At 36.3% G+C, this 26,691-nt stretch overlaps 1 protein-coding gene across 1 annotated transcript in view; it reads right to left on the bottom strand.

Moving 5' to 3' along the window:
- Positions 1-26,691, bottom strand: part of HMCN1 (hemicentin 1) — a 487,946-nt gene that overhangs the window by 27,014 nt on the left and 434,241 nt on the right. The window contains exons 83-97 of the mRNA XM_032393157.1: positions 26,044-26,257; positions 23,880-24,014; positions 23,289-23,479; positions 21,079-21,160; positions 16,692-16,961; positions 15,821-15,991; positions 15,517-15,687; positions 10,210-10,380; positions 9,882-10,052; positions 8,637-8,807; positions 8,295-8,465; positions 4,867-5,016; positions 4,432-4,569; positions 3,134-3,255; positions 1,915-2,152 (exon numbers count right to left, since the gene is read on the bottom strand). Of these exons, the coding sequence (XP_032249048.1) occupies positions 1,915-2,152; positions 3,134-3,255; positions 4,432-4,569; positions 4,867-5,016; positions 8,295-8,465; positions 8,637-8,807; positions 9,882-10,052; positions 10,210-10,380; positions 15,517-15,687; positions 15,821-15,991; positions 16,692-16,961; positions 21,079-21,160; positions 23,289-23,479; positions 23,880-24,014; positions 26,044-26,257 (2,566 nt within the window). The remainder of the gene's footprint in view (positions 1-1,914; positions 2,153-3,133; positions 3,256-4,431; positions 4,570-4,866; positions 5,017-8,294; positions 8,466-8,636; positions 8,808-9,881; positions 10,053-10,209; positions 10,381-15,516; positions 15,688-15,820; positions 15,992-16,691; positions 16,962-21,078; positions 21,161-23,288; positions 23,480-23,879; positions 24,015-26,043; positions 26,258-26,691) is intronic.

Genomic DNA, 26,691 nt, shown 5'->3' with positions numbered 1-26,691 from the left:
ACATGATTGAGTAAAAAGTATACATGATTTTTAAAAATAATTTTAATTCTTCTCGTCCCAGATGATGTAAATTCATTTTTAACCAAAGTCTTATGCAAAGTTGTCTTCTTTTAATTATATGGAGTACTGGAAAAAGTAGAAACAGAAGTTATACCTGAAAAGTGGGCATTACTGAGGAAGAGAAACATAACTCTTCATTCCAGTGGCTCTTTTCCTTTGTCCCAGTGACCTGAACATGCATGACAACAGTAAAATGAGGTGGTGGTGGCAACATGGGAGTGGAGGTGGTGGGGGGCTAGGGGCTTCACTGGCTCTGAGGCTTCATGAATCTGTGATCATCTCAAAAAAATGTGAACACGTTCTCCTAGATTACTATGATCTCAAATTCAATGACATAGTTGATAGGTGTTGATGAAGAAAATAGTCATGTGCACAAGTGATGAAAACAAGAGTAAATTGAGAAAATGAGTGTTTAGTGTATCTGCTGACCATGATAAAACAAAATGGTATTTAAAATCTACCTGGATCTATTTTAGGAAAGCCAGCTCATAGCAAAGCCGATATGAATCATTTTTTTTTAAAGATTTTATTTATTTATTTGAGAGAGAGAGAATGAGATAGAGCATGAGAGGGGGGAGGGTCAGAGGGAGAAGCCGACTCCCCGCCGAGCAGGGAGCCCGATGCGGGACTCGATCCCGGGACTCCAGGATCACGACCTGAGCTGAAGGCAGTCGCTTAACCAACTGAGCCACCCAGGCGCCCAATATGAATCATTTTAACTGTACTCATAGGATCCTAGAGTTCAGAGTTAAAGTCATTCAAATACTTAGTGTCTATAACATAACCACATGCAAGTATCTCCTAGCATCAAAACTTCATGGAACATGGGATGCTGATTGTTTGGGTGCCTATTATGACCAGAAAGAGATCTCAGTGCATAGACACATCAAAGAACTAGACAGCACAGGAAAACCACTGATATCAAAGGTCATAGAACTATGCTTACAGGGGCGCCTGGGTAGCTCAGTCTTTAAGCGTCTGCCTTCGGCTCAGGTCATGATCCCAGGGTCCTGGGATCGAGCCCCACATTGGGCTCCCTGCTCAGCGGGAAGCCTGCTTCTCCTTCTCCCACTCCCCCTGCTTGTGTTCCCTCTCTCACTGTCTCTCTCTCTCTGTCAAATAAATAAATAAAATCTTTAGAAAAAAAAACTATGCTTAGAAAATGAAAAGCAGTTGAAAAATTATAATGTCCAGGAGTAAGAAATGACAGATGGAATCCTGATTATTGCTGCACAATTTTTAAAAGTTGCTTTTAAAATATGGAAACTTTTTCTTTCTTTCTTCTTTTTTTTTTTACTGATTCAGGTTGAGATATACCTTTACATTATGTTTCAGGAATTAAAAAAAATTCCTTGACAAATATGAGTCAGAACAAGAACAATGGGCTCGAGCACCCAAAGAAAACATCATTCTGACAAGGATATATTTTTTAAACCTTTCGGCATATCTAGAATAGAACAATAATTCCACCATGTTATATAGAGAAGCATATTAGTTAGTAATCCAAATGTACTAGAACTCCCATGGGACTAGGTTTATCACCTCCCACGAAACAGAGACAACATACATGAAAACCTGGTATCATTAGGTTTAGTCTGTGCCCTAATATCCTTATTCTGAATGACAATGATGCAATTCTTTCACCCCCTCCCCTTTTTTTTAGGAATTAAATACCTTTTTTCTCCCTAAGTTTTATTTTTAAGTAATCACTACATCCAATGTGGGGCTTGAACTCACAACCCTGAGATCAAGAGCCATATGCTCTACCTACTGAGCCAGCCAGGCACTCCTCTTTTACCCTTTTAGAAAGGACTGGATGGAAAAATGATCTGGACTTTCCTCTACCCAAGGTACCTTTGGAAATTGAAGCATGGATTTTAAAACCCAGTGTCTCTTCTAACTGGTTGTAGTCAGATTCCACAGAGGAAGCATGAAGTGTTTCTACCAAGAAAGGCATTCTTCCCTGTGCCTCATCATAGAAAACGGTGTGGTTCCACATGTATGGGACGCTGACGCCATCAATGGTGAACAGCCGGGTTGAGTAGGCATACAGCTGCCCGGGACCTGTCTGAATGTAGTCCTCTGTGTAATCCTAAGGAAGACAGTATAGATTTGAGGATCAGCATGGCTCATCCTATTATTTTTTCTGAGGGTACGGTGAGATCCAGAATGAGAAAAATAAAGGCTAAGGGGCTAAACATATATACAGTTGATCCTGATCAACATGATTCGAGCTGTGTGGATCATCGTATATGATTTTTTTATACAGTACAGTACTGTAAGTGTATTTTCTCTTCCTTATGATTTTATTAACATTTTCTTTTCCCTAGCTTACTTTATGGTAAGAACACAGTACATAATACATATAACATATAAAATATGTGTTGACTGTTTATGTTATTGGTAAGACTTCTAGTCAACAGTAGGCTATTAGTAGTTAAGTTTTTGGAGTCAAAAGTCATATGTAATTTTTGAATGCCCAGGGGAGTTGGCACCCCAATCCCCATGTTGTTCAAGGGCCAACTGTAGCTCTAAATAAAAGAGTAATCGTGGAGTAGTGCTTAGGAAATAACTTAAAAAGTTTGAAGCTTTTAATTGTAACTACCCTGATTTCATCATTTTATTGTCATAAATTATAGTTTAATCAAGGGACTCAAAGTTGTAGGTAAAGAGTAAAGAAAGGATGTGAAAGGGTGATTATCATTCTTTAGTTTCTGAATGACTTTATGGGTGATATACAAAACCTTTTATATAACAGTACTCTTTTTATCTGCAGAATATTAAACAAATGACTTAAATCTACATAGCAGTGATTTTGGTTCTGGTAAACAGGACCAGTAATAAACCAGTAAGTATTACTGGTAATAAAGCCAGTAAGAGTGTGTAAAGACTTATTCCTGAAGATTTCTATACAAAGACAAGCTAGGCATTTCTAACCTTAGTGGTTTATTTATTCCCCTGAGCAAACAAGGGAAACTACAAAAGGTCTCCGTGCTCTTTCTATGAATCTTTGATTGCTACTCTTACCATTACTCCAAAAAAACAGTGAAGGCAAGTTATCCTGACATTTTACCTTTACAGTGACTTCAGCAGGTGACTGAAGCTGCAGGACATAGCCACTCACAACGATATCTAGGAGCAAAGCACCATCAGAATCCAAGCCCCGGGCAATATGAGTCATCCGCAAGATTTCTCCTGGGAATTGCAATTCATTCGTTTTAACAGCGAAAAAAAAAATATATGGTTTGTGTAAGCACGGAGCAGATTTACCTCACATATCATATCAAATACATATGTTATTTTCCTTCAAACTTGAATAAGCATAGACTATAAATTATTAAATTCACACTCAGTCCCTGAATGAATGAGGTAGGCTTATTGAGTGGTAGGTTCTAAAACTTCTTTTTCTGTGGCAAGAACATGGCATATAGTTATGTGAAGGCTCTATACTTTATTTATTTTATTATTATTTTATTTGTTAAGTGGGCTCCATGTTCAATATGGGGCTTAAACTCATGACTCTGAGATCAAGAGTCACATGCTCTACTGACTGAGCCAGCCAGGTGACCCAGAGTCCACACTTTAAATTCACAAGCAATAGCAAGACAGTTCTGCAAAAATAGGGTATGAGAAGAGACAGACAGCTTCACTAGGTGGACTGGCAATAACCACAAGTCTGGCTATAGGGCTTTGTTCTTTCCGATGCTTCAAGAAGCAGCAAAGGGGCATCTTAGTAAGCAGATGACGATGAAAAGACCCACTTGTCTTCCGGGCTGATTAAAGCCCCTCCCTCAGCCCTTCTTCCTTACAGAGCACTACCATAGAGGCTGTTCACCTTTGAAGAGGCTTGTAATGGAGGTCAATAAAAATATGTATGCACTTGGAAAGTGCCATGAATAGCTCATCCATATTCATTAAGACTAAGAGTAAAGTGAAAAGCCCATAGATTTGCTTATTTTTACTTCCACCTTTTTGATAAAAAATCCCTATAGAGTATCCTAATTGAACCTCAGGTTCATAGACAAAAGTCTTTACTTAATAGCAATGACTCATTTTCCTGCTCTGTTTTGGCCTTTAAAACCCTCTCTGAGGATTTAAAGAGAAAAGATACAGAAAAGTTGAGAAAAAACTTTTGGGGTATAAAAAAATCACTATACTGTTTGAAAACACATGGCCTCTTACAGATCCATGTCAGTAAAAGTTTACAGGGAAATATGAAATTGCTTTTATATCATTTGTGATAAGACTACATCAAAAACTTTAAAATTATTCTCTGGGGGAATATATATAAACGTATTTTTCTTAAGCAGCAACTTTTAAGGCAATCGTATTTTTTATAGTAATAAAATATTTAGTTCAGCTGACACTAACCAGTTGCAAATTCCACCTGGGTTTCTCTCTTGAAGACTGCATTGGTGAGGGTAAAGCCATTGACTGCTTCTCCTATTTCCTTTGCTGTTGTCCAATAAATGGGATTTAGAATAGAAACTATTTTTCTCATTGCTGGACCTAAAGAAGAAAGGATAAATAAGGTGACAAAGAAAGATATACAATCCATTGTTATTATTATCTTCAGGGCCTGTTACTTACAAGGATGAATCCTAAATAATGAATAATAGCAAAATAAGTATCAGGATCTCACCTGTCTTTAAGAATTTACCATTGGGATAGAACTAAGGACTATCATACAGATCATTTAGTAGTAGCATCATCTAGAAGTTTTAAGCAGAAATAAGTGAAGAATAACATATAAATTAGAAAAAAAAAAGAGGCTATTAACAACTTTTATAAGCAAAGAAGACTTACCAAGACTGTGAGGTATGTTGGTAATTTTGGCGTGTATTATTCTAGCATCAAAGGTAGGACTATCTGTTACTGTGGCATTCAGGAAAGCAATTCCAAATTCAACATCATTAATATTTCCAATAACACTTCCTCTGGCTCGCTGGGGCCCACCTATTGGGGGAAGAAAAAACATTCTTGGATAAGGAAACAATTTCATCAATGTTACAGGGGAGAAAAGAAGGCCAGTGTTCAAAGATGCTACAGATCTTCCTTCAAACATTTAAAATATCATATGACATCTGAATTTAGGAGTGAAATAAATAAGCTTTCAAAACATTCTACTTTCATGTACACTCATCCTCCCACATAAATCTAGGGTCCTTCCAATCTATGTATATCATGGCATTATTTCACAATCCAAAGAATACAATCAGTACCCAGTCCCAAAGCCAAAATAAAGGTGTTTGTTGATGGTGATGAAATGATGATAATAATGAGTTTATTGAGCATGTCATGCACCATACTAAGCACTTAATATGAGGTAACTCTTTTAATCCAGTCAAAAGTCCTATAAAGTCATTTTAAATGGCCACAGTTTCCGGACTAGGAAAATGAAGTTCAGAGACATAAGTGGTGGAATGAAGATCTGAACACAGATGTGCTTGGCATCAAAACCCACGTTCCTTTATCTACTGCCTCCTTTGTGAGGAGGGTCACCTCAAAACAGTTCCTGAGCCTCGTTACAGGTCACTGTCAACATAGGTGTGGAGTATTTAGTAGGTATTATTCAGTCTTGGGTTTCAGATGGAAGGCTTACCAAGTTTTCTTTAATACCTATATATACTGGAAAATAGTTAACTTGAGAAAAAATTGAGAAGGGTGTTTTAACAGTGCTGCAAAATTCATACAATTAGGTTGAAAACAACTACACATTTTTAAAAAAGCATCTCTACAGTAATTTTATGCCTTCTTTCCATTGTTCAACAAAATTATTAGCTACTGACACAGAATAGGTGGTTAATGAATGCTTTTTTAAAAATTTTTTTATTGTTATGTTAATCACCATACTTTACATCATTAGTTTTTGATGTAGTGTTCCATGATTCATTGTTTGTGCATAACACCCAGTGGTCCATGCAGAACATGCCCTCTTTAATACCCATCACCAGGCTAACCCATCCTCCCACCCCCCTCCCCTTAGAACCCTCAGTTTGTTTTTCAGAGTCCATCGTCTCTCATGGTTCGTCTCCCCCTCCGATTTCCCCCCCTTCATTCTTCCCCTCCTGCTATCTTCTTTTTTTTTTTTCTTAACATATATTGCATTATTTGTTTCAGAGGTACAGATACAGATCTGAATGCTTTTTAAGTGAACTGCATGCTTTAGCAAGAGAAGGAAACATACTGGGAAGAAGCTGATAGAGAAGTTCATAAATATTCATTACTTGATGACTTTTAACTGAATATATTTTTAAAAAGTCACTAGGTGTTTCAGATATTGTTATATATTATATACCAGGGAGAAATACAATTGTATTTAATTTCAGAAAAATCAGTAAGTATAGTATTTTACCATTTTAATTTGCATTAACTTTGATTATTTGTGACAGAATACATTTTTTTTCACATTGGTTCAGCCTTCATGTTCTGGATTACATTCATTTGTTCATTTATACATAGGTTACAATATACAAGGATATAATAATAAGAAAGAAAAAGGCATGAGGCCTGCCTTCATAGAACTTATATCTGAAAAAGGGAGACAGACATTCATTAGAATTCCACAAACAAATGTAAAATTGAAATGTACTAATGTATGAGATATATACTACCTAGGGAAGTCTGAGAAGAAAGTAAAAATAGAGTGGAGATCTGAAGAAAGTTAGGTGTTAACTAGGCCAGAGAAGGCGGGACAAGGGCTTTCTGGGTAGAGCAAATAGCATGTGTCACCCTTTTGAGAGGTGGTGGCTTGCCATATTTGAGAAACCAAAAGGAGCAAAGGGTGGAGAGTGGTGGGAACCATACTGCGAGATGATACAGGAAAGTAGACAGCAGGGCCAATCAGGACCTTGGAGGCCATTTTGGTTCTTATCTTTAGTCTTAAGCAGGAGAGAGGGATAGAAGGATCACTAATTCATTTAGTTCTCTGGGTCATTTGATTTGGGTCATTTGACCATTTTGACCTTGACCTTAGTCTCCAGAGGATCTTGTGTCCCAGCACTCAACAGATATCTCCTACTTCTGGGTAGCTAATTGGAATCCTTGAAACTCTCTGCCAGACTCTGTAATCTAAATTGTTCACCTGTTTGGACTTTCTTCTGCTCCTGGGGTCCTTTTATCCATGACAGAATAATACCCCTTAGATGAACAATACCCCTTGACAGTGACCTGTAACAAGGCCCAGGAGCTACAAAATGCCTCAATTAAAACTAGAACTGTCACCATGCCTACATGTTAGAACCTCAAAATCCTTGGTAATCAGTTGATATGTTGACAAGATATGTTGAACAGTTGACTGATAAGACACTCTTCCTTTTAGCTTGTCTAGTTCCTATAAATCTCTTCATGTAACTCCTCTCTCTCACTGCCAAATGAGCCTTTCTGATTTTCAGGGACATTTTATTTCTAAAGCACCCTTAAGGCTTTGGAAAGTTCAGTGGTATCTTAGTACTTTAACAATGTGAAACTGTTCTTTTTAATTTTCTTATAGTCCTTAGAAAGTCCTCTGAGACAAGCAACCTTAATATTATCCACCATTTCTTGGGACTCCAAAAAACTTTCTAGGGATAGATGGAGAGGGAGAAAGACTCTCAAGCAGACCCCATACTGAGCGCAGAGCCCAATGGGGGCTCCATCTCACAACACTGAGATCATGACAAAATCAAGAGTTGGACGCTTAACCAACTGAGCCACCCAGGTGTCCCACCTTCTGAAATTTTACATCATTTACAATATCCAGTCACGTTGTATGACTTGGATTATCATACCTGAACTCCCCCTACTCTTTTTCCTAGAACTGAACTAGCCCCTATTTTACTTTCCACATTCATGTTCTCCATATTTCTATCCATGAAAAAATAGCCCCCAACTGTGTATTTCTGTTAAGTATTCAGTTTCTGTCTCACTCTCATTTTCAGCCTGAATCTCAGCCTGGCTTTCTCCAGTCTTCCAAACCTTTGTATTCCTCAAGCCTAGGACTACTATTTATAGCTGTGCAGACCATATCTTTTTACAAGGGGGCCTGGATGGGGATGAACAGCAGCTAAAATCCAGCCATAAGATTTGGTGTAGACCAACTTGAAGGGGAAAAAAATACATTTTCCCTAATTCTTCCTTCTGGAGTTGGCACCATTTTGCAATTTGTGGGCTCAGAGGGATATCCTTTTCTAATCTGCAGGAAGGCTGTAGATAAATTAGCAATGGTTCCACCAAAGTCTAACTTAGTTGCTTACCTGGACATGCTTGCATATTGCATCTGGACACCTGAGTAGCATCTCCTGGACAGGGGCGCCCGCTTTTAGATGGCACTGGATTGTTGCACAGCCGTTTTCGAGTCTTTTCACCTCCTCCGCAAGAGGCAGAGCACTGGCCCCAATTATGCCAGTTTCCCCAACTTCCATCCACTGTGAACAAGAATGGAATGGCCAATATTAACCCATGGGTTTTAAAATCTACAGTTCAGATGACCCTACCTATACAACTCTCATTTTAAGATCTGAAATGATGGGGCTAGCTACAATGAGCACTAAGTGAAATGCTCTCCTTATTCTACTGCCAGGAGTCAGGGGGCTCACCAGGACACATGTCAGTGTTGCACCTCTGGATCTGGGAGTCTGGCCCCCCGCAAGCTCTTCCGCCGTTGGAGGGATGAGGGTTATCACATGTGCGGAACCGCCGCATCTGCCCCCCGTTGCATGTCCGGCTGCACATTCCCCAGCCACTCCAAGGACTCCAGTTACCATGAACTACAACAGAGAACCATTGGAACAGGTGCTAAACAATGACATTCATCCAAAGAGTATGGTAAGACTCTCCCCAGGAACTGAAAAGAAATATACGAATTGGTGAATAGGCAACTTCCAAAGGCAGATGGTTTAGCTGTTATTCTGACTAGAAACGGGGTATACATTCCCGTCATTGAGAAATTCCATTTAATATACACCTATTGAGTCTTACAGTATTCCAGGAGCTGAAGGATATGAATGAGACAAGATCTCTGCTCTTGATGAGTCAAGACTATAAAATCCAGATACAGTGGATTCAGATGCTGTTAGGGTCTTAAAATCTAGGTTGGTGATTGATTTAAGGAAAAGAGCCACCCGCTTGCCTCTGTAAAGATATCATCAACACCATAAGAGTGCCCTTGTCCTTGCATTCTGCAGCCTGTCCTAGAGAGGAAATGAAATAGGACACAGCCCTTGCCTATATAAATCAGTTACATCTATGGTACTTTACAGGCACAGCAGCAACTGTACAACACTTGGATATTCTAAACCAAAGGTAGATGAATCCAGTAACAGTATATTATGACTTTTTAAAAATTCTTAATTTTTTTTTTATTTTTAAAGATTTTATTTGAGAGGGGCGCCTGGGTGGCTCAGTTGGTTAAGCGACTGCCTTCGGCTCAGGTCATGATCCTGGAGTCCCTGGATCGAGTCCCGCATCGGACTCCCTGCTCGGCAGGGAGCCTGCTTCTCCCTCTGACCCTCCCCTCTCTCATGTGCTCTCTGTCTCTCATTCTCTCTGTCTCAAATAAATAAATAAAATCTTTAAAAAAAAAAAAAAAAAGATTTTATTTGAGAGAAAAAGCACATGAGCAGAGGGGAGGGGCAGAGGGAGAGGAAGAAGCAGATTCCCCACTGAGCAGGGAGCCCCATCGGGACTTGATCCCAGGACCTTGGGATCATGACCTGAGCTGAAGGCAGACACTTAACCAACTGAGCCACCCAGGTGTGCCAGTATATTATAACTTTAAGGACTTAAGGCCATAACAAAACTTTAAGAAAGTATAACGTTGACTCACTATTTCCAACACTCACTTGGACAAGGGTCATTATTGCAAAAATCGCTCTGGACATCACTCCCTTCACATCTGCTTCCTCCATACAGGGGGACAGGATCAGAGCACTCCCTTGTTCTCTGTCTGGCACCTCCTCCACAGGACACAGTACAGGTACTCCAACTGGTCCAAGCTGCCCACTTGCCATCAACTGGATTAAGGAAAAACATATGTGCTCTGTTACTACAATACCCTGAGCATTGTTAGGTTGGGTGATGTTCTTATTGACATTGATTCTTACTGACATGCTACTCAGATAAGAGGTAGATGTCAATTTATTACGAGTAAAAACACTGTATTTCTCTTACCTGGACAGTGTCTTTCATTACAAACTTGCATCTGTGTTTCTGCCCCATCACAATAGGATCCATCAAATGATGGTGGTGGATTATTGCACAGTCTGGTCCTTATCTGGGCACCTTTACCACAACTTTCGCTGCATGCACTCCAAGGCTGCCAAGTGCCCCATGCTCCATGAACTACAAATATCCCATGAGACAAGTTGCAAGTTGCAAGGCACAGAACCACATTTGTTAAATAAACAAAATTATACAAGTAAATTAACTCAGTAATGAGTTAAATTAGCCTGGAATCTAAAATAACTGAAATTGAACCAAAGGAAACATAAATAATGTTCTTCCTTTCTCCTTCTGGTTAGATTTTCATGGGAATTAGTGTTTATAGGAAAATTCAGAAGGCTACCTAATGCCAAAATGAATGCTTACAATTATCCAAAGGGACTATTTTATTAAAATAGAATGTAATCAAACTACCATATGTAAATACAATCTAAGTTTAAAAAATCCTAGATAAGCATTTGTTTGTGCTTTATGCTCTGGGAAAAGTGGAAGGAACCAGAAGCTTAGGAGCAAGGCTGTATAACAAATCTAGATGCAATTATAAAGAATATAATCATTTCCATAATGATAACTTGGACTCTAGACTCAAGACCACATCTTTAAGCCTGATTCAGCTTCATGTTTAAAAATACACTTAGATCCTTCAACAACATGATGATTTGCACAGTTGTAACTCCTTAAAAAATTGTCTCCATTACATAATGTTCATGAATTAAAAATTCTGAATAACGTACTCACCTGCTTCCTAAACACCCAAAATTTGACCAGTAGTTTCCACGGAGTGATATTAAGGCCTTCTTTTTGGTAACTAACATATTATACCATCTAACCGCAAGACTGAAACAACCTTGTGTTTCCTACCAGGTGCATGGGCTAAGAATCAACATTATCGTTTCTCTCATGTATAAGTCAGTATCAAGTGATATTTTTGTTTTAAGGGTAATTTTCTAGAAATAGGGCTCATAAAATATGTTTTTGTGGTCACCCAGTTGAACCAAGATATGAACCAAAATAGGGCCTTAAGGTCAGTGTCTAAATATTCTCTTAACACAACCTATCAGACACCAAAAGAATTAGTTGAAAACCAAGTAATGACATTAAATTATCATTTGCCTGCTTTGTTTAGAATATAGTTTAAAACACACCTTAGATTTTCTTTCAATTAACTATTTTCTAGTTGAGTTTATTACATATCCGTGTACTTAGTAGACACAGACAAGCATAGTCACACACATGTATTTTAGCTGTTAAGAATTTGGACTAAAAAGTATTTGACTAACCCTAAAAAAAAAGAAAGAAAAGAAAAAAAGAAACAACAAAGCCTTTAAATATAAGGCAGATATTACTCAAAACTACTTCTTTATTAATTTGGATTACTGATGTATGGACTGTGTGATTGAAAAAATTTAGCTATTCCAATTATTTTAATACGTCCAATTTTCAAGGCTGTTGGTTAACAAAAAGCCACTGATGCATTTTTTTTATTGGAGGATTACAATTGGGTGATGCTTATTCATTTATTATCTGTGAAGTTTCTATTACATATAAGTAGAGGTGTTTGTCTGAAGACCTTTTATTTTTTTTAAATCACTACAGAACACCCCAACCAGAATTTAATTTAATGACATAATATGTGGCAGAGTTAAAATGTTTCTTTTATATGAATGAAATGAAAAGAAAAAATTTAGAATGATAATATAAACCAGATAAAGTATAAAACATTGTGGTATATAAATTATACAAAAGAAAACAGCTATGGAGGAATTAGTATGTAAGAAAAATCCAAATTATAATAGATGAATTTGTGCTACACTAAGTTGCAGTTCTGATTCTGGAAAAGCAATAGAGCATGGTGCTTAGGTGCAGGGACTCTGGACCTAAGCAAGAATCTTACTATTGTACTATACTGTTCTTGCAAGTTTTCTGTAATTTTGACAGTATTAAGAATAAATTCTTACTAAAAAGAGTCAAACTCTGTGAAGCAAAAATTAACAGAATTACCAAAAACAAAAACAAAAACAAAAACAGAAAAAACCAGATGAATCCACTATCATAGTTGGAGACTCTGACACCCCTCTATCACAAATGCACAGATGTAGCAGGCAGAAAACCAGTAAGGAAATAGTTGAATTCAACATTACCATTGATCATCCAACAACAGCAGAATACACATTCTTCTCAAGCTCACCAGCAACATTCACCCAGACAGAACATATTCTGGGTATAAAATACATCTTTAACAAATTTAAAAGAATAGAAATCATATAATATCTGCTGTCAGACCACAGTAGAATTAAGAGAATCAATAACAGAAAGATAACTGGAAAACCCTCATAGATGTGGAGATTAAACAACACATTTCAAAATGATACATAGGTCAAAGAAGAAATCTCAAGAGAAATTAAAAATATTTTGAACTAAATGGTGATGAAAGCACAACTGATCAAAATTTGTGGGATGCAGCAAAAGCAGTGCTAGGAGGGAAATTTATAGCATTGAATGCATATATTAGGAAAGAAAGATGTAAATCAATCATCTAAGTTTCCACCTCAGGAAACTAGAAGAAGAGAAAGTTAATTCCAAAGAAGGCAGAAGAAAAAAAAAATTAGAGCAGAAATCAGTGAAACTGACAAAAGGAAATCTAGATAAAATCAATGAAACCAAACGGTGGCTCTTTGAAATTATCAATAAAGTCAATAAGCATCTAGCCAGAGGAACAAAAAGAGAGATTGAGAACACAAATTACTAGTATCAGAAATGAAAGAGGGGCATTACTATGGATCCTATGAACATTAAAAGGTTAATGAAGTGATACTATGACTACTCTACACTTAAATTTGATAACCTAGATGAAATGGACCAATTTCTTGAAAGACACAATTTGCCAAAACTTGCACAAGAAGAAATAGACATCTGAATAAGCCTGTATCTATTAAAGAAATTGAATCAAAATTAATAACTTTCCAAAACAGAAAGCACTGTTATAATGGGTTCACTGCTGAATTTTCCCAAACATTTAAGGAAGAAATTATACCAATTCTTTACTATCTCTTTCAGAGGAGAGAAGCAGAAGGATTACATTCTAACTTATTCTATGAGGCCAGCATCTCCCTAATACCAAAACCAGACAAAGACATTACAAGAAAAGAAAACTATGGGTCAATTTCTCTCATGAACATAGATGAAAAAATCCTCAATGAAATATTAGCAAGTTGATTACAACAATGTATAAAAAGGAAATCCCTTCTATCCCTAAGAATCTGACAGACCACCAGATGAGAAAGTCTTTCTTAGGCTACCTGCTCAGTTTGCAATGGTATGATGATAAATTTAACAATCACCTCTCAGGAAATAGAGAAACTGATTTGTAGCATCATGGTGTAAATGCTTCCAAAGCTGTAAATGCTCCCACTATGGTCTGTGCCCAGCTAGTAATACGATGTCACTAAACTTTCAACTGGAAAGAGATACATGTTTTCATTTGCTTGTCTCAGGGTACCACTGACATTATGCCAAAACAATAGTTAAATTCAATTAATTTAAGGACTGGGAAATAACCAGAGAAAGTCTCAAAAATAGTAAGAACAGTGAGCAAAACATCAGTAAACCAATAGTTACTCAACATGAAGAGAAAAAAACCTGACTTTTATTTTAGGACATCTACAAATATCATTTTGCTTTTCATTATATCAGTATCATAACTGACAATCTGTACAAAGACTGCTATAATCAGGTGTTCTGGCTCTTTTGACTTTGATATATTATGCTATTATAATCAGCTTTCTAATTCTTTAAGATTAAAACAGTTTGGCTTTGGCTTATTTTTTTTTTAAGATTTCATGACAGTATTTTACTTATATTTACTAATGCAATGTAAGTTCTGAACTGCAAATCAAGATACCCAGGATCTAAGCAAATAGGCTTAGGAATCAGACAGACCTGGATTCAAATCCTTGATTCATTTTTTACTAGCTATGTAACGTTAGTGAATTATCATCTATTTTCTGAATCTTGGTTTCCTCATTTATACAATAGGACGCGATACCCAGTGTAGTGAACATCTATTATATTTTGGTTTGTCTGCATCCCCCGACTCCCTTCATTTAAACCATCTCAGCTAAGGTGTCTCTCCAGGTATGCTCTATCACTGCAACTCTTGGCATTTGTTCAGTAGGCTTATAAATATCTAAATGATATTATCTATTTACCATTCTAACTGGAGCAGTTAAAACAATGACTTGAGCACAGAGTGGGTGCTCAATAAATATTTGTTGGATAAATGAATGAAAAAATGAATGAATTAATGAATGACCAGACACTTCTATCCCAAATGGTTTCTTTCTGGCTGTCAAACAAGGAGCCTGACCCTCTTGACACATGCTAGGTAGATAGCTCAAGCCGGTTATCCAAGTATCTGGACTTAGCTGAGTTCAGAGGTGAGCATGAGACCCAAACAAAATCAAACAGGGCTCCTTTTCAGAGGTTGATAGGAATTCTGAGAGAGAGAGCAAGACTTTTTTTTTTCTGAGGCCTTAGATTATAAGGCCCCTGTGAGCCAGTAGCTGCCAGCAGTCATTTTTTCCACTGCTTGGAAAGAGTTTAATGGACAATAAAGCCAGAGAAGAAAGCAGAGACGAGAGATGGAAAACATGCTAGTAAAAACACTGGCCAAATCCTTGAATTCAATCATACCTGAAAGTAGAATCTTCTACTTAAGCTTATTTAGGTTTGGTTTCTGTCACTTTAATCTGAAAGAGCCCTAAAATACTAGGGTTGTTTTATAAAGTAAAAAACAACATGTACATAAAGCACCTAGCATGGTTCCTACAACATGACAGGTGTTTAGTGAATGGTTGCTATTATTATCTCAGCCCTCTCTAACTGTGTGTTTCTGGGAAAGTCTTTAAATACCCTAGACTTCATTTTTCTTATCTGAAAATGAATGGCTGTATTAGATGTTAAGGTCCTCATTACTTTTAAATTCTATGATTTTGTAAATACTATGTTTTCTCTACATGATTAAAAATACACCACAGTTGGTGTAACATAAAGGTATTCAATTAAATCAGGGATTTTACTTAACATTGATTAATGTCATACCTTTCATAACTTTATTAATGAGACAGAATTAATAACACATAAATATATTCCAGGGTAGAGGCTACAACATCTTTTTACAACAAAGAAGAAAAGGTAATTATAACCTCTTTACTGGAGTTAAAAATAGCCAAGTTTTGCTCATCAGTGGATTCTCACCTGGGCAGGGCCTAATGTTGCACATGATTATTTCTATTGCATTTCCTTCACATGGCCGCCCACCATATTGAGCTGACGGATTATTGCAAGTTCTGGTCCTTGTTCGGTTGCCACGTCCACAACTCCTTGTGCATTCTTCCCAAGGGCTCCATTCTGACCAGCTACCATCCACTATACAAAGGTGAAACATTACACTGTCAGATACTTTGCAATTTAAAGCATTAACACTGAGACAATCCATAGTTAGGGAACAGAGATGAGTATCTATTGAACATGTGCCTGTCCGTTGAATAAAGAGATGTACCTGGACACAGCTTACGCTGACAGTTTCGCATTTCTGAATCTGACCCTTGGCAAGGCTTCCCACCATTGGCTGGAGAGGGGTTGTTGCAAAGACGACTTCTCTTTTGGATGCCTTTTCCACAGGTGACACTGCAGGTTCTCCATGTAGACCACTGGGAATATCCACCATGAACTGCAAATAAAACATTGTACTTTGTCTCTCTGTTTGTAAACAACAAAACATAAATTGAATTTCATTTATGCACTGGGTCTAGAGCTGAATCTATAATTGCTGAGCAACTGCTTATGGGTGCTGTCCTTGATGGTAAAGTTAAAATCCATACAGGAAAGAAGAATTTCAAATAGTTAACTAGAGTTTGTTCTCAGCTCCAATCCTGACTCATGCGGACATGGCTGCCAGAAGAGTGAGAGACCAAAAAGTTCAAATACTGTTTACCTTTTGGATATGTCATTCTTTAAAGAAAAATAAATGCATGGATTTCTGAGAATAAATTTGACTTAGTTTTGAGTCAAAACTTCAGTGCGGGATCTTGAATTATTAGAGCTTGGTATTTTACTGCTCTAATCTGAATTGTTTTATTCCCTCCAGTCTATAAATTATGTGATTTTTGTTCTAGCTCCACAATCTAGAAGTATCTTAAGGGTAAAAGGAGACTTAGACTAAGATGCTTAATAATTTTTATGATTTGGATTGCCCCAGGTGCTATATATTTATTTTTAAAGTTTATTTATCTTTTCTCTACACCCAACACGGGGCTCAAACTCACAGCCCTGAAATCAAGAGTCGCATGCATGCTCTTCCAACTGAGCCAGCCAGGGTAATAGTACCTCCTGGTGCTATTTAATATAAGTATCCCTCTGATCACACTCACCCTGGACTGTGACCGGCACTCTGACAAGGACAGAACCCATCAAGTTTCGAGCAACACATTCATATTCAGACGTATCTTCTTTCTGAGCAGCAGCAATATGTAATGAGTTGTTGGACAACACATTAACTCGGTCATCCCAAGGGACAGAGTGCCCTTGACGGGACCATGTAATGGTCGGATGAGGTTCTCCAGTTGCCTGACAATTCAATATGACTTTGTCACCTGCATTAATAACAGTTTCTACTGGCTCAAGAGTGATAATAGGAGGACCTACAGAAAAAAGAACATAGCGCTTCTTAGTTTTTGTAAAGTTATATTAACATTTTTATTAATATTATAGAGTAACATTATTTTGAAAAAAAAAATAGGCTGATTTGTTTATAAAACACTGTAGTTTCTCAACTACTAAGGTTGCAATGGCCATTGATAGACTTTTCATAGCTCTGTTTTACTTACTAAATGTCCAAAATTTTAAACTCCTAAGCATATTAGCCTATAGTATGGGCTCTACAGTCATACTTTCTGGGTTCCAACTCTGCTTCTGTTCCTTAGGACCTCTCTGAGCCTTTGTATACTTCAGAAAATTCTTGTTAAGACTCCATTAAGATGATGTAAGCCTAGCTCTTTGACAGGGGAAGCACATAATATTATTAGTACTATTGTTGTTATCATTGTTTTTGTCTGTTTTACATAGTGAACATTCACTTCTTTCCCTTACATCACTTTTTGAGGTAGAGTCATTATTAACTTTTTCTTTCATAACTGGTCACCATTCATGTATTCAATAAACATGTATCAAGAGCCTACTATTTGCCAGGCATTGTGTTAGATGCTCAGAAATAACAGATATAACTTCTAGACTCAAGGAGGTCACAGTCCACTGATAAGACAGGTGAGTGACTATAATTATTTAGTTGTTCTATAATATAGCTACAGAATTTAGTAATGGAATAGGTAGAATAATATTTAGTACAGAATAGGTAAATATGTGGTAATACAGAAGCATAACAATAGTGACTTAATAGATCAGAGGCATTCACTGAAAATGGAGAGGAAAAGGAAGATATTCAAGAACCATTAAGAAAGAAATAACAGAATTTTGTCATTGAATTGAGAGGAACTGACAACTACAGGACTACTGTATTGTCCAACTACTTGGACAATATAGTGTGGTTTGGGCAGTTCAGTAGAACATAGGAGGAAGAACATATTTGTTTGGAGGTTGTAAGGAATGATGATTTGTATCCATTTGGAACTACTGAGCTTGAGGTATCTGTGGGGACATTCACGTAGCGATGTCTAGATGATGAGAGAATATTCCTATCTGCAGCTCAGAAGAGATATGGGCTTAGAAATATAGATCTGTGAATCATTCATGAGTGGATAAGATTGCTTTGGAAGTGATTCTAAAATGTGAGGGAGAGGGCCAAAGGCAGAAACTATTACAACATTGTTATTTAAGAGATGAACAGAAGACAGGCCCATACAATGATCCTAAGAACTGATCAGTGAGGTAAGAAGAAAATCAAGAGAGAATGGTGTCCTGGCAATCAAAGGAAGGAGCTTCAAGAAGTGGGGAGAGGTTGACAGTATCTATAGGAGATCATAGCTGCTCAAGTGAAGTTGGAAAAAAATGTCAAAGTAGCTGTATATAGCTACTGGCAGAATGTTTATACTGGTCTACAGTGTCAAGAAAGAATACGAGATTTCATGGAAAAGAAGAAGCTTGAACTGGATTTTCAAAAATGGGTAAGATTATACATAGAAGAGGGGAGTCTACTTGGAGAGAAGGAAATAGCATGGAGATGGATTTAGCTTTGAAAGGATGATTCACTTAGGACAGCAGCAGAATATAAGGTTTTAAACATTTATTTAATCAGAAGAGTTCACATTTAAATAGGTAAGCAAAGAGGAGCCTGTATATTCTTGAAAGGTGAAAGCTGTGATGTAGTAGGCTTGAACTGAATGGTGGAATGATTTGCTCATGAGAAGTAATGAATATCAGATAATTCAGGGTCATGGCTCTATTTTAGATGGAGAAGTATATCTGGAATAATAGAACATAAAACAAAATATGCCAGGATTTTATGTAAAGGTTTTACTGACATGTTGTCTTTTACAAAAGTAATTATTTCACATGAGGTTTGAACCTCTCAGTATCATTAATGCATTATTCATGTATATGTCCACATCATCTTACACAATACCTTCTTACTTGATGTTTATATTAACTTTACTCAAGGAGCTTTCAGGGCTGGGGCTTTTATTTCTCTCCCAGTGTTCAGATTACATTATGTGTTCAATAAACTGCTGCTGAATAAATTAAATGCCTCAGATTAATTATTCAACACTAAATGATAACATAATGACTAAATGAGCTCATGTGCTCCTTCTACTATGGTCAAAGAAAGTGTCAAAACTCAGAGTCTTAATTTCAATACCATATTTGAACATTTCCTATAAGCCTATAAATTAACTCAACAATAAAATTCCATATGTACATCTTTCATGGTTGAATTAATTCTACCAATCACATAATGATCAGTTAAATATGAGTGCTTCATCTAAATGAAAACATTCCTTCCGGTACTTTAATTTTAAACAAATATTTTGGTTTTTATATGCCTCATTTACTTAAATCAACTTATTGTCAGTACACATAAATAAGCTAATCTAATGCTGCCTTTCATAAACCAGATCAGTGGAACACTCTTCCAGGAGAGATTAATCATTGTGACACCCTACCCACATTAACCCAACAAAGAGGGGAAGAAGGTTTCGTGGAAATAACATTTATTTGGGAAACATGGCATATTATACCTTTCTCTTGCTGAGTTATAACACATCAACATATTAACATTTCAGGAAAGATCTGCAGTAAAGAAACCTGGCAACAAAGCAGGGCTTGGCATATAGTAGGGGCTCTTTATATATTTGATAAATGAATGAACTTTGTTTAATCAATTTTCTCTCAGACTTGTTTGACCATGGAACTCTAGTTTTTTCCTAATAACATCCCACAAGGCTATTGTTTGATAAATATGTACTTTAATAAAACACTGTCATAGCAAGATATGGAAACAACCTAAGTGTCTGGTGATGGATGAATGGATAAATAAAATGAGTATACATATGTATAATGGAATGTTATCTAGCAATAAAAAGAAGGAAATCCTGCCATGTGCAACTACATGGATGGACCTGGACGGCATTATGGTAAACTAATTAAGTTAGACAGAGATAAATAGTGTATGGTATATCACTTGTATGTGGAATCTAAAAAAGAAAAAAAAGTTGAATTCATAGAAACAGAGTAGATTGGGGTAAATGGGTGATGTTGGTCAAAGGACACAAACTTTCACTTATAAGATGAATAAGTTCTAAGGATCTAAGATATAGCATGGTGACTGTAAATAATACTGCACTGTATCCTTGAAATTTGTAAAGTGAGTAGACCTTAAGTGTTCTCACCAAAACAATCAAAACCAAAAAATGGTAACTGTGAAGTGATGGATGTGTTAATAAACTTGATTGGTGCAATCATTTCACAGTGTGTGTGTGTGTGTGTATATATATATATATATATATATATATATATATAATTTTCACTTTGTACAGTTTAAATATATACAGTTGTATTTATTAAAAGTTAAAGTCTTAGATAATAGTAGTTTAGCAAATAACCGTTAGTAAATGCTAGCCTACAGCATCTCTCAAAAGTGAATGAAGAAAACATAAATTTATCCCATTAAATACTGAGCCTATTCACAAAATAAGTTTGTTCACTTAAATTCTCAACCCAGTGATGCTATCCTCAGGTGAATCCTGAAGTGGTCCTGGAGACTGTCCTTCTGATGGCTTATACTGAAGGGCTTCATGATGAGCACGATAGTCCTGCCCAGAATATATAATTATTTCATGGAAGATTGATAGCAATCAACCTAGAGCACTTTTGAATTCATTTATATTAGTCTTTACATTTTTTCTTCAATTTTTTTTATTATTATGTTATGTTAATCACCATACTTTTAATACACATTTTAAAGTGCCAGAAAATGACATTTTTGTAACCACATTACCAGAACCATGGTAAACTACGTGAAGGGTACTTGGCTGAATATACTGCAAACCAAAAGAAAGCTCTGCTGCCAAGCAACCGTACTCTTGAACTGCATGTGTTAGATAAAATAGAAAAAATATCTATTCAAAACTGTATCAATCTTATGCTTGATAACAAATTGCTCTATCAGCGGCAGAAAACTAAATTACACACACTCTGAAGGCTACTGATAATATACTTGCTATGAAGTTAAAAAACAGGAACATTCTTTATTAGGCAACACTCCTCCAATCAGGTGTTCACGTAGAGTTGAACAAAGCAGCTTACTCTGCAGAGTCAGACTCATGCTGCGCTCCACCACCCCGGCGTCATTGGTAGCTACGCATGTATAATCACCGGCATCTTCATTCTACGGAAATAAGCAGTGCTTTATAAAAATGTGAGCCTACAGAGCAGGGCAAATAACTTTTTTCACCATGAGGCTACTATAAAGTTTCATTTTTGAGAAGGGATTTTTCATGGAAGTAGACAAAACTACATATATTTACCTTCATAAATAGGTTTTAAAATGAGAAAAAGGAGGAGAAAAAAATTCCCAGCCTAAATGTTTTCAAAACAGCCGATTATTGCTCTCTGGGAATAATAATTGCTAGGAAACTGAGGCAAAAATAATATTTTTTATAATCTTCTACCCAAAATTATCTCACTATTTTTCCATATCTTTTTTCTTTCTTTTTCCTTTTTTTTTTTTTTAGGGAGAGAGAGAGAAAGAGAAGGAGGAGCAGAGGGAGAGAGAGAATCTTAAGCAGACTCCATGGTCAGCATGGAGCCCAATGCAGGGCTCGATCTCACAACCCGTCTCATGACCTGAGACAAAATCAAGAGTCGGACCCTTAACTGACTGAGCCACCCAGGCGCCCTTCTTGTTCCGATACCTTAAAAAGCATTAAAATAATGAGGACACCTTAATTTCTCTTTCTTCTGACTGTGTTATGCACAAACAATGAATCATGGAACACTGTATCTAAAACTAATGATGTAATGTATGGGGATTAACATAACAATAAAAAAATAAAAAAAATGACTTATATGGTTACAAATGGTATTATATGTATACAGAGACAAACTTGACCTAAAGAAGTATAAGTTATAGATGTTTGTGTCATCACTTAGTGAAAATATCAAAAGTCTATGATCCAAATTTGAAACTCAATTCATAATTGTAATAGAATGGTACTATATGAATGCAATTAAATGTAGAATTTTTTGTACTGTTTCCCTTCAAAAATATATTTGATCACTAAAAAAAAAAAAATAATGAGGACAAATTAACAAATATTGAGACCTTTCTAATGGGGGTTATTTAAAAAAATTAAGGGTGGTCTCTATCTAGAGAGCGTGAATTTCAGGAGAGAAAGGAAAAACTAATTTACTGATAATGATAAATCAAAGAATATAATTCACAAATTTATAGATATATGGTATAAAAAATAAGTACTCCATGAGTTTAGATTTGGTGACTAATTAGAGTCACAGATTTTGCTAAAAGTCTTGTGAATAGGAGAATTTGTTAATAGAAACACCAACTCAACAAAGGAGAACTGAATTGCAGGAAGTAGAGGAGGGTGGGAGAAGGAAGACAGATGTTTAATTGGGAGTGTCAATGTATTATCCAAATAGAAATTTTCAATAAGAAACTTGGAATGGAACTTGGAAGAATTGCAGGGTTGGAGATAAATATTTAAGAATCTGAAATTGTATGGTAAAAATAATTAGTATTAGTATTAACATTGGTGGTGTTAGAAGAAGTACCAAGGACTTCAGAAGTAGTAATACTTGTGTAGAGGAAAAGGGGGAACGTGGTAATAAAGAAATCTAAGTCTCACTAGTGTTATAGCAGCTAAAGGTAGAAATCATCTCAAAACTGAAAGGACAAAGAACAACATCCGATGTTGAAATAAAACCCAGGAGAATGAAAGACTAAGAGTGGTTCATTGGATTAGGTCATTAAATATTGTATTTTAATTATTATTTCAATTAATTCAACAATGTGATAAAAAAAATTACCCATAGGTAGTCTAGTTAAGATATTTTTAGATAAAATAGCTCATTTGCTTGACCCCAAAATTAGAATAACTTAAAGCAACACTCATTTTCTGAATTACTGAAGCTTTTGGAAAGCCTAAAATAGTTAGCTTAGTGATGAAAGTTACCCTATAATTTATTTGTCATTTTGTTTGTAAAACTTCAATTTCCTTGCTCTAATACAGATTTGAGGAAGTTATCGAATGATGCTAAATAATAATAGATCAATGATTGGGAACAAAGCAGCAGAATTATTTTGTTGCTTGTATTTCTTTGAAATGGCTAAACATAATCAATTTGAAGCATTGTTTCAGTTTTTTATAAAAACCCATTGATTAAGATTTTATGATTTAATTAGAAATGCAAGAGAAATTTTCCAATTCATGGCACCTTATAGAGAGGCATTAATTGTGGCGGTTAAAGTGCCCATCAACAATTTCAGTGTGACTTACTACAGTGCCATAAATGGCCAGAGAGCCATTGACCAGTTGACGGATTCTGTGGTTAATTTCAATATCCACCCCCTTTCTGTTCCATTGGATGGTTGGGGCAGGATCTCCTTTCACTTCACAATTCAAGACTGCATTACCACCAAGTGGTTCAATCCAGTTAGAAGGGTAATCACCTTTGAAGACTGGAGGTTCTGGGAAATAACAACAGAGAATTGTAAGTAAAAGGAAGCTCTGATCATTTCTTTGTGATTTTGACCTATTTAGAGAGATAATTTAGTGAAGAAGGGAGAAGCCACTTTTGAACCCCATGAATTTTCAGAATCACTGCTCATGCTAATCAACCGGATAATTTGGTTAGTTTCGATAATCTAAGCAGATGATTCCGTTTTGTACCAAATGATCTCTTTGCTTACCTACTTTTGAGTTGAACGTTGATAATGTATTATTTCTTATGAATTTGCACATCTGTGAAACAGGACTAGATGGATTAATAAACTGAAGTTATAGTGTATTACTACATAATAAGGAAGCAAAATGCAAATTATTCATTATAAATAAATGATAAATTAAAAATAGAGCATGTTTACCTACCTTTCACATAAACAAATCCAATTGCCTTCACAAAACCAACGCTGTTCTCTGCGATGCACACGTAAGTACCTGAATCCTCTTTTGACACTCTTTTAATAACAAGTTCACTATGTCCATTAACACTGTCAAAGTGGGCTGAAAGAAACAAGTCAGGAAACGACTAAATGCCTCTCAGTAACCTAAGAAAATAATCACAACAGCTCAATATTTTGCAGGTTGGATTTATGAGTTGGTCAGAAATTGAACTAGAGATCTCATCATGACATTGGAGAAGAGAGCCTTTTCCACAAATTTCTTCCCCTGAGCTATTTGCTATGTCTCTAGACACTTGTTCTTGAAGAATGAAAAACAGCAGAAGGAACAGGAAAAGAGAATGAAAATAAACGTCTTTTTAAATTATTTTAGATTTATTTATTTATTTATTTATTTATTAAAGATTTTATTTATTTACTTGACAGAGAGAGACAGCGAGAGAGGGAACACAAGCAGGGGGAGTGGGAGAGGGAGAAGCAGGCTTTCCCGCGGAGCAGGGAGCCCGACGCGGGGCTCGATCCCAGGACCCCGGGATCATGACCTGAGCCGAAGGCAGACGCTTAACGACTGAGCCACCCAGGCGCCCCTAAAATTATTTTAGATTTAAAGTACACCTTTTAAGTGTTGCCTAAATCTGGCTTCTAGTCTCTCTGGGTTTCAAAAATCTTTCATTCAGACCTATGACATTTTCCACTTTATTTATCTCACCCCTTTTCCTCCCAAACAATTTACATCAAAAACATGAAAACCTTTTCAGCTGTAATTCAACGGACTTGGCAGGTCAGAGGGGAAATCATGAAAACATATGCTAGTTAGGTAATAATGACAACATGATTAAATTTGTAATGATTTAAACTTCTCCATAAATGGTTGTTGATATAAATATTTATAAAAGTAGTTATAATATTTGGAATAGAGAATAAGGTAAACATGCTAATCCTCAAACAACAAAAATAAGATTCTGATTAGACCAGCAAATATCTAATTATGTTGGTATGTTTACCTTGTATGCTTTCCCCCATTCAAATTATTTCAAAAGATTTCATACTGCTGAATATGAAGTGGAAAATCAAGCTTTAAAAATTTAAATAGCTGAATTAGTATTATACAGTCAGAAAACAGTACTGATTAGACTTTTTAGACTATTTTTCCTTAGTGAGGTATACTGTTATTATTAAGGTAATACAGTCAATGAATTTCAGTCATTAACATAAATCTCTAGAACAGAAGAATTCAAGCTTATTACTTCTTTTCTAGGAAGACATTTATTAAATGCTAATAGTGCAGTATTTCAGAACTCAATTTTGGGTATGACAACTTCTTATTAACTGATAACATCTTTGTGCTGATAACATGGTCTAACAAATAAGGAGATACGTGTCCTCCCAGAGATGAGTGCTTCTGGGTTCCAGGCACTACTTTAACTTGTAGTGCACATAGTGACCAAAAATTTTCTACATAATTGATTTACATTATAAGAGAGGTTAATCGATGTTAATTCATACAGTGAGAAGCAGAGCTCTCCTCTGTCAAATTAGGTGAGTCTTCAGGACTTCAACAGTAGCCACCTTAATCCATTTATCAGGGAGGATAAGTTTAGGTACCTGTGTATACAATATTGTCTTCTCCTGGGGGAGGGAGATTATTCTTAGGTTAAAAACGTCTACTAATATCCTGTCACATATGGTCCTGTGATTAACTTATCCTTCAAAAGAATGAAAAAAAGAATATATATACTGGGTATAGGGTAAAATCCAGGCAAAGGTATATATTTTATAGAAGTTAAAGCAATCAACTCTTCATGTAACCTTTATTTTTAGATTTTATTTATTTATTTATTTGAGAGAGAGAGAGTGTGCACAGGGGGAGGAGCTGAGGGGGAGGGAGAGGGAAAGAGAGAATCTCTCAAGCAGACTCCTTGCTGTGTGCAGAGCCCAGAGGTGGGGTTCGATCCCACACCCTGAGATCATGACCTGAGCTGCAACCAAGAGTCAGATGCTCAACTGATGAGCCACCCAGGTGCCCATCTCTTCATGTAACTTTTCAATCAATTCCCGCAGCTAAAGGAAATGGAGATTGGTTTAGAGTTTTTTATGGGTATATTTATCTACTTAAGAATTAAATGACCAACCTGGAATAATATTGTTATTGAAGGTCCACGTTAACTTGGGCAATGGAATCCCAGTGGCTTTACAGCTTAATCGTAGCTGTTCTCCTTTAGTTAATGACATATCTCCAGGAAGTTCAGTAAAAGTGGGGAGAACATGTACAGTCAGGCTGACCATATGTGTGTCTTCACCTGCAGCGTTGTTAGCAACACAGGTATAGGTGCCAGAATCCTCCGGCTTAAATAAAGAAAAATTATAGTGTTAAAATTACATAGTCTTACATCATATTCCATAAAATACATAAAATTGCATAGCTTGGTTCCCAAAGGAGCACTCTTATTTAAAGACAGTTTAAATTTCCATCTTGTAGTCTGAACCATCTGGCTAGCTTTTGCATAACATAATTTAAGATGTATAGGAGTTGAAACAAAAGCCCATACCCTACAGAACTATAGCAATTTACAGTAATAAGATCTCAGAAAACTCTACAAAAGTTCTAAAGTTTACTAAACATCAAGTGTACTGCAGCTCTACAATGTACAGATAAAGAACACATAATTAAAAAGTTTGGTAGCATCTTAGCTGGTAGCTGGCTTTCTTGGTAATGTGGCACCAAACACCACCAAAATTATCAAAGGAGATGGAAAGGGTATGGGCAATACTACCTGCAA

The sequence above is a fragment of the Phoca vitulina genome, unplaced genomic scaffold, assembly GCF_004348235.1.
Source record: "Phoca vitulina isolate PV1807 unplaced genomic scaffold, GSC_HSeal_1.0 scaffold71, whole genome shotgun sequence".
Taxonomy (NCBI): Eukaryota; Metazoa; Chordata; class Mammalia; order Carnivora; family Phocidae; genus Phoca; species Phoca vitulina.
The sequence above is the reverse complement of the archived record's forward strand: the minus strand, read 5'-3'. Positions and strand labels throughout refer to the sequence as shown.